This window comes from Prunus mume, linkage group LG8 (genome assembly GCF_029339155.1).
Source record: "Prunus mume cultivar Tortuosa linkage group LG8, ASM2933915v1, whole genome shotgun sequence".
NCBI lineage: Eukaryota > Viridiplantae > Streptophyta > Magnoliopsida > Rosales > Rosaceae > Prunus > Prunus mume.
This window is the reverse complement of record NC_142705.1, coordinates 23,687,644-23,696,589: the sequence shown is the minus strand read 5'-3', so window position 1 is coordinate 23,696,589 and position 8,946 is coordinate 23,687,644. Positions and strand designations below refer to the sequence as shown.

The window sequence follows — 8,946 nt, the reverse complement described above, 5'->3', positions numbered from 1 at the left end:
GTAACAGGAAGGCGACTGCAGGGACCCGAATACTGCTCTCTCTCTCTCTCTCTCCCTCTCCCTCCACTAATGCAAAGCTTTTATTAATTTAATTCCCTTTTTTTTGTCACTCTTCTATTGATATCCACAAATTGCAAACTTAGGCCAGCAGAATGAGTTCCAACAAGTGGAGTTTCTATTCTACTATCAAAATTGCAAGTTCTTATTTATGAACTCCGGGATCACAATCTCATCAATCCTGGCTTATCTGCCACACTGAAAACGAAGCTTTCACACTGTAAATCTGAACCCTTTCTTTCTACACCCAACCAGAAAATAAGCAAACAAAAACTAAAAACTAAAAATGTGTTGCAATGTTAATTGCCAATGACAGCACCGGAGCTACGTTGAGAGATGTGCCTGCCAGCAACAGCTAACATGTGTAGTAAGTATGATCTAAGAATAAGATAAGAGAAACCAATTAGCAATATAGTGCTAGAAAAACATCCAAAATTAAGATTTCATCAAGCAACAGATTTTTTGTTTTTGCTCTTGGGAGTGAGGGAGACACACCATTGCTCGACCTTCCTGAACTCTGTAAGGACAGGGGATGTGTTCTCAAAGGCATTATACGTGAACTCTCTTACCTAAGAAAGACAATCAAATTAAAAAAATCTCTATTTGCAAATGCAGGAGAAATAAACTAGAGGAAGTGGACAAGAAAAAGCAAATCACCTTTGCACCCATAATAACAATTTTCCCTGACAAATATAAGAACAATCTTTGGCTGCTTCATGCGATAGATCAGCCCTGGAAAACGTTCCGGCTCATACTGCACCAACATAACACAACATAAAGCATGACAGCAGAATTTTTCAGCCTGTTAGGTCGATCATTTAGTCAAAATTTTAAACTGCCAAAATCTGTTTGTTCCCTATGATTCAGGTGGCCACATACATTGTCGCATCATAATGTTGTTTCAAAGTAAGGGTTGTGTCTAGGATTCATGTATTGGGCAAAAATATAGTAGTCCTTGTATTGGTTGAATGTATGTATGGATTCATTGTATTTCTGAGAGGGAGTCATGAATTACATTTAGTAGTCAGGCTAGTAGAGCTTCTTAAGTAGGCTTGTAAACCTTTATTTTGGGACATGAATGAATTTACAGAATTTTCCAGCAAGCATTTGTTTATCACTAGGATGTGTGATGCCCAGGACAGATAGTCAATAGACAAGAATTATGAAAGGGAAAACAAAAACAATACACACAAAATAAAAAGCTTAAAAATTACATCAAGTACTGACATGAAATACAAAATCCTGGGACAAACAGTCTTGACTTACACTTGAAAAGGCCCCATGGGAGAGTATGCAAGACACTCAAGTCTTATAGGGAATTTAACATCACAGGAGCCAACAATATTTTGAATCATGAAATCCTGATACTCATAAAAGCATGTATTAACAAAACAATCAAAAATATAAAATATAAAGGGTACTTGCTCTAAATGGTTTTATAAGAGAGAGAGAGAGAGAGAGATATATATATATATATATATGTATATGCCCTTGCAACCTTTTAAAGATTCACTAATCTAACTAAATGAAATGATAATTATGTAAAGGATAATCACCAATGACCACTCCTGATTGTGACCAGTAACAAAGGACAAATTATTTTCCATCACAGACTCACAGTACTTGAGGTTGATACTAAATCTTTTTAAGTAAACAAGGGTAAAAGTCCATTGTCACTCTACTATGCCTAAAAACACATCAAAATATATGAAAAATCCCATATATATATATATATATAGAACTATTTTTTTTTATAATAGTAACAATCTGTGAGGAGCATGCAACATGTACCTTCCTTGCTGCCACTTCTGATTGCTGTTCACTTTTCGTGCCCGTGCATACCTGAGTACCAGAGAGATTAAACATCTTAAACAGCGGCAAAAAAGGTATAATGGTCAAAATTTAAATTATAAACAAGGCAGGAGGGAAAAGGGAGGGGGGGCTTATCACGTTCAAGGGGTCATGAGAATGCAATGCAGTAATCAACGAGCGTTGCATAAGTAAATTTTTTAAAGCCAGTTTTAGCCGCAGAAGTGCAGGTGTGCAAAAACAGGATCTTATGAAATTATTGACCAACCACCCATGACTTATGGTAGTTCCAATAAAAGAGACTGAAAACATAATTTCAAAACGTGATAACTAATTCAAAGCCAATTCTACTATGTACACGACATTTGAAATTTTCTTTTTTTTAGGAAAAAAAATTTATTGCTGTAAGACAATAAAATACAAGGTGGCCAAGATAGTGGGGAGTCTAAATAGCGAAAACGCATATAGACCATGCAAGACCTAAACTTCTAACAAAAGGAAAACACATAGAAACAAATATATCTTGCCATCTTGAGCATCAAAAGTTGTCAATTTCAGCTTCAAGGTACTGTAAATTTTTGACAAAACATGCAATCCAGATAACCAGAACCAATATCAAACATAAGCTTCAATTTAGACTTAATTATCAAAATTAGCTGATGACAAAAACAGGAATTTATGGCGAAGAAAAAGGCAAAATACATTACTAATACTTAGCATGACAATTAACACAGTCATGTATGTGGAGTTCCAAACACATATCAACAAATACATAATCATGTCTGAACAGTACCCAAATAGACATGTCAACAGATAATAGCACAATCAATTGGATTATGATATGAAAAACATAACAAGAAGTAGGATAAACTGTTCTTTCAGATCTCATATGGCTTCAAAGGTGGGACTGAACAGGAGCCTGAGAGATTCAAAAGCATACCAGTTCCAAAAAATTTAAAGAAACAAAATTAGGAATGGCTGAAATGAAATCATGCAGTTATCAGCAAGTTGAATAGCAGAAATTTCTGGAGAGCTCACCATCTTCCCAGAGGCAAAAATCAATGCTGTAGTTTTTGGTTCCCTTATTCTAATAATGACGGCGGCAAAACGCTGCAAGAACATTCAATTAAAAAGAAGTTAGTACTCAATTCTCCTAAATGTCTAAAGCACCAGAAAATAAGTCATTGTATGTTATTGACACAATTTAAGTTTTCCGGAGATAGATCCATGTGTTTGTTCCAGGGGGATGAGAGACAGAGAGAGAGAGAGAGAGAGAGAGTTCGACAGAAATTAAACCAATTTTATAGGAGGCTCAGGAATCACTGAATGCTGGACTCAGCAAAGAAAGTCAGTCTTTACTTTGAGTATTAGCATCGCATCTGAGTCAACTACTGCCTAAAGAACGCACTATAACATATTTCGGTAGAGTGAGCTACCAACACTCAACTCAACTGTCAATACACTAAAGAAATTAATTATACACAAAGTCTTGTGTACCTTGGGGTTGTATTCTGCATTCCAAGCTTGCAACGCAATTTGCCTGAGATCCAGCCTGCAACCAAGTAAACTGTAGATACGATATTCTCGCAGGGCCTTCCACACCAATTGGTTTGTGAATGTTAGCCTCAATCATGATAGAACTACAAATCCACCATCAGCCTCTGGCTGGTCTCCAAGTGTTTCTGTTCCAGGATGCTGCAGGTGGCAGGCCCTCTTTTGGTCCAAGCTTACTTCTTTTCTTTACCCCTTGTGACAAAAATAAATAAATCATATTCTAGCTTAAAAAGTTGAAGAACCTTGAAGAAAAGAACAGTATCCGACTTACTTTTCCAGGGCTTTAAAAATAAATAAGACAGTCATCTCCTGGAGTGAGCATCAACAATTGTCACCAAGTCCTTAAAAATTCAAATTCCAAAAAGCGGCAGTAGCTGGCAGAAATTGGTCACGGAAATTTGAACTGGTCCAAATATCCAAGCTAGTTCACATGACAGAAGCGTTGTTTTTGTTTGTCTGATAAAAGTACGTTAAGAGTTAACATGCTATAGTTCTAGATAGACCTATTAAAACATGTCACTAGCTAACAGTCACTAAAGATTTAACGAGCCATGGTCCCTAAAATTCTGTGCAAATAGCAATAGAAGGAAATTGCTGGTTATAGTTCATACCATGGTCTTCTATTGGAGGAAACTTGAATCGACTCAATCATAGGACAATAAAGTGATTTGAAATCCTCGATGGAAACATGGATTCTGGCAAGCTTTTGACAATCTTACCAGTAATCTCTACAAGAACACACACCATCTTTGAAATGATGAAAACGATAAGCATCCCGTACTATGATAGTTCGATCCGAAATCTTTGACATGTACTTGATCCAATTATGGCAATCATTACAAACACGAAGATTCTTAATTACGCGTATAGGGATCGTATTAGATAAGCTGAGTAGGCCAAAAGAGATTGCCAATTTCTCACTGTGAATATACTCTGTTCGATCTTTCTGCTGCTGCTCTATTTCATTCCAAAGGTTGTAGCGGTCTTCAACATAACCAATTTCAGCTGCCCGCTCATTCAAATCCCCTAAGAATTCATAAATCTTATCTGCAAGCGGGTGCAGTTTGTCACCAACAAAGAATGCATGAACTGAGTTTTTTACCTCAATCCAGCTACGACCAGGCTCTTTCTTCACACCCCTTTCCTTCATTAATTGCCTCGTCTGATCCCTACAACCCCACATTCCTGCTACTGCATACATATTTGATAGGAGAACATAAGTTGCTGAGTCTTCAGGTTCCAGTTCCAGAAGATGATGGGCAGCAAACTCTCCAATTTCTGTGTTCTTATGAGTTATACATGCACTTAAGAGCGTCCTCCAAATCATTGCATCTGGTTTCATTGGCATCTCCTTTATAAATTTTCTTGCAGAGCTCAAAGAACCAGCTCGCCCTAGAAGATCAACAACACAAGCATAATGTTCAGGCTTAGGCACTAACCCGTGCTCTTTGCTCATGGATTCGAAGTAACCAAGCCCTTCATCTACCAAGCCTACATGGCTACAGGCTGAAAGTACTCCCACAAATGTGACGTGGCTTGGCGCTATACCAAGTTGTTTCATCTCCTCAAATAGATGTATTGATTCAACACCGCGCCCATGTTGAGAATAGCCAGTAATCATGGCATTCCAAGAAATCTCATTCTTTTCAGGCATTTCAGAAAACTCTTTATTGGCATCATTAATGCTACCACACTTTGAGTACAATGTGATTAAAGCATTGGAAACCTCAGTTTCAGAATTCTTCCCAGTTTTTATAATTGCAGCATGGATCTGCTCTCCTTGTTTTATATTTGCTAAATTAGCAGCAGCACTAATTGCAGAGCCAAATGTGAACAAATTAGCTTCTACTCCAGCTTTATTCATCCGATTAAATACCTGCAGTGCTTCCTCAAAGTACCCACTCTGTGCAAACCCAGATATCAATCCATTCCATGATATATTATCTTTAGCATCAATTGCCTCAAATGCATGGTATGCTTCCCATATTCTACCACATCTGGCATACAGGGTAACAAGTGCATTTCCGACTGACAGGTCATCTGAACAACCAGAGACACACGACTGAGCATGAATTTGTCTTCCTTGATTGAGTGCTTGAATACCAGCACATGCACTTATTGCACTTGAAAATCCTATGTTGTCAGATCGAATTCCTCTCTTTTGCATTTCTTCAAAAAGTATAAGAGATTCCGAAAATAAATCATGCTGTGCATACCCTGCGATCATAGCAGTCCAAGACACAACATCATCCTCAGTGAGTCTATTGAGAATTTTCAGGGCAGTATCCAATTCCCCATGCTTAGCATACATATCAATAAGCACACTGCAGACATAAACATTGAAATGAAAACCAGTTTTTATGACTTGAGTATGTATTTGTTCTCCTAAATTGAGAGCCCCGACAGAGGTACAGGTTCTCAGAATACTAGGGTAGGTGTATTGATTAGGACTCATGCCCTCAATATGCATTTGCCTAAAAATATGAAATGATTCATTAAGATCATCTAGCTGACCATAAGCAACTAACATCACATTCCACAGGACAACATTTTCTGTCTCTGTTGTAAGGAAAAACTCATAGGCAGTTTGCACATCAGAGCATTTCACATAAAGATCAAGCAGAGAGCCTTCGAGGATGATATCTGATGACATTCCCGCTTTTATTGCAAGTGAGTGGAGTTGAGTTCCCTTATGCAGAGCACCAACATCTGCGCAGGCACTCAAAAGACTAGCAATTGTAACACAGTCTGGTTCCAAACAATCAATCTGCATTCTTTTGAACAATTCCAATGCTCTATCACTAAACCCACGCTGAGCTAGCCCAGAGATCAGTGAGTTATAAGATACTGCATCCCTGTGGATCATTGTTTTGAAAATTTCTTCAGCAGATATGAAGTTCCCTGAGCGGGAATATAATGTCACAAGTGCATTGCATACATATGTTTCACAAGAAAATCCCCCCTTGAAAATAAGGCCGTGCAGCTGTGCTCCCATCTCAAATAACTCTATTTTGGTGCAGGCACTTAGTACGCTCGAGAATACATACGGAGTGGGTAAAATTCCTGATGTTTGCATCTGAATGAATAAGAGAACTGCTTCTTTTTCCCGTCCATTCTGAGATAAACCAGAAGTCATGGCCACCCAAGAAACACTATCCCTTGGATATAATTTATCAAAGACCTTTTTAGCATAATCCACATACCCGTTTTTGGCATACAAATCAATTAAGGGATTACATACGAGCAAATTAGTACCAAAACCATGACATATAATCCTTGTATGAATCTGTTCAACATATTGGAAACGGACATTACCCCCACCACATGCCCTTAAAACACGGGCAAATGTGGTCTCATCAGGATGCACATTATCTGCTATCATTCGAGAAAAGAGATCCAATACGTGGCTGGTCAACTTCTTTGCAAGAAACCCATGAATTATGTTATTCCATGAAAATGAACTTCTGCGGGGCATGTCATTGAAAACCTTAACCGCACCATCTAAATCACCACAGGCAAGATAAGCATCAGTGAGGCCATCACATATTACCTGTTCTGCATCGAAACCCAGCTTCAGAATCGTAGAGTGAAGCTTCTTAGAATCTAACAAGAACCCAGAACTTGAGCACCCTTTTAAAAGCCAAATATAAGTCTGACAATTAGCACGAACGCAATGTGCTTCCACCGAATGCAGGAATTCAATCCCATTTGGATTACTTTCATTTTGATGAACTAAACTACCATCGAAGATATGGGCTTTCGCAGCTGCATTACTATATTCTGCCGAGCTCAACCTTGTGACATTCCCACAAAAGCACTGCAGAAAATTTTAAACATTAAAGAGAAAAACGAGAAGACCCAGAAGACATTAAAAGATGGCGATTGGTTTGGTGCACAAGAGAATTATGAAAGAGAGAATGATTACCTTGTGAGGATTGATAAATGAGGTGGGTTTCGTTGTGAGAGTGAGTTGGTTTCTGAAATGATGCGGGAAGCGATGGGAAAACAGAGGCTCAGGGAATTGGTTTAGAGTGAGCATCAAGGATCTGAGACACCCAGACCCACTCATCTGTGAACTGTCATGGAACTGGTATATGAGAATGGGAATGGGAATGGGGATGGAACGCAAGGAGAATAGATGATAGAGTCAAGCACAATTCTATTGCATCACCTCACCATTTTCTGGTTGTATGATTCTCAAGAACCCATTAACTGCAAATGTGAAACCAAATTATATGCTTTCTCAGACATTGCCATATCATACCATTTTGGAGAGTGGTAAATGAAATATATTGGTAAAAGCTAAGGAACAGTGCTAATTTCCAAACCAAAACCAAACTGAGAGTCAATAGAATTCAATAAGATTGAGAGAGAGAGAGAGAGAGAGAGAGAGAGAGAGAGAGGGGCTTACCTGGAAATGGTGATACGTAATGAACAGAAATCACAGTCCTAGTGTTGTTTGACTTCTGATGTAACTTTGTACATAAATGAAACCATCAGCACCACCAGGAAGTAGTAAGAAACTAAATACAGTAAACAAACAAGAAACATATGTTACAACCAACAGGGCAGTTCCTTGGAGTTTCGCTGTAATTTCTCCCATCTTCCCTTCTTGTTTGTAGGTTGTAGGGTTGTAGGGTTGTAGGGTTGTAGGTTTGTAGCCACTTCCGCTCTGATCACTTTACAACCACACACTTGCAGAGTTGCAGTTGCAGAAGATGATGGATGGAAGGAGGGAGGGATGCGGGTATCAGCGGCGGTATGGCTTTGAGGTTTAAGATATTCACACCTTCATCTTTTTTATTATCTTAAATTTTATTTTATTTTCATATTCGCACTTTCATCTTTTTGTCCAATTCTTAACTTAAATAAGAATCTCTCTTAATAATAATTGTAAATTTGGCTTACACCCTTCAAATTCAATTTGCTGTACCTAAAACCCTTCACTTTTTGTTCCTATAAATAATACCCAATTTGTATAAGTAAAAACCATGACTAGGATTCAACTCAGAAGTTACCTAATTAAGCATAAAATCTGATTTATTGTACTTTTCAGATTCCAAAAATACCCTCAACTAAGCCATCATTGCATTTTGTATATTAATGTAGGAATCAATATGAAAACAGTTTTTAATTGGATTGTATATAATGACAGATGTTGAATTTGGAAAGATCTCCAAATGGTTGTAATGGATGTAGGAATTAATTTTGAAACATTTTAAAAAAAATTTAACAATAAATTCAAATTTAGGTAATCGGTTTGTTTAATAAAATGTTTATGTTATTTTCTTTTTATGAATTATACATGACTAATAATCCACTTTATAATTGTTTATGAATAAAACTGTACATACTAATTATACTAATTATGTTGAAAAAAGGGACATTTTGGAAAAAGCAAAAGGAGAGAGAAAAATTTTAAAAGAAGCAAAAATGGACGAAAATGCCTGTATTTATTTTTAGATTTCTAAGGAATCCAATACATTTGCATGTCTTTGATTTGAAAGTTAAGTGGTTTTTTTGTCT

General features: G+C 37.4%; 1 protein-coding gene across 3 annotated transcripts; it reads right to left on the bottom strand.

Moving 5' to 3' along the window:
• Nucleotides 1-172: 172 nt before the first annotated feature.
• On the bottom strand, nucleotides 173-8,240 carry LOC103339001 (Pentatricopeptide repeat (PPR) superfamily protein). 3 transcript variants are annotated; one of them, XM_089042231.1, is made up of 12 exons: nucleotides 7,832-8,240; nucleotides 7,592-7,632; nucleotides 7,346-7,496; nucleotides 4,032-7,237; nucleotides 3,692-3,876; nucleotides 3,364-3,612; nucleotides 2,905-2,976; nucleotides 1,849-1,899; nucleotides 1,324-1,418; nucleotides 715-811; nucleotides 553-626; nucleotides 173-435 (listed from the first exon to the last, which is right to left on the bottom strand). In XM_089042231.1, exons 2-4 carry the CDS (start codon nucleotides 7,597-7,599, stop codon nucleotides 4,136-4,138), a joined length of 3,261 nt encoding a protein of 1,086 aa, XP_088898357.1. In that variant the 5' UTR covers nucleotides 7,600-7,632; nucleotides 7,832-8,240; the 3' UTR covers nucleotides 173-435; nucleotides 553-626; nucleotides 715-811; nucleotides 1,324-1,418; nucleotides 1,849-1,899; nucleotides 2,905-2,976; nucleotides 3,364-3,612; nucleotides 3,692-3,876; nucleotides 4,032-4,135. The 3 variants fall into 3 exon arrangements, with proteins under 3 accessions (XP_088898357.1, XP_088898359.1, XP_088898358.1); XM_089042233.1 differs by having other exon boundaries at nucleotides 7,597-7,632; XM_089042232.1 differs by lacking the exon at nucleotides 1,324-1,418.
• Nucleotides 8,241-8,946: the final 706 nt, after the last annotated feature.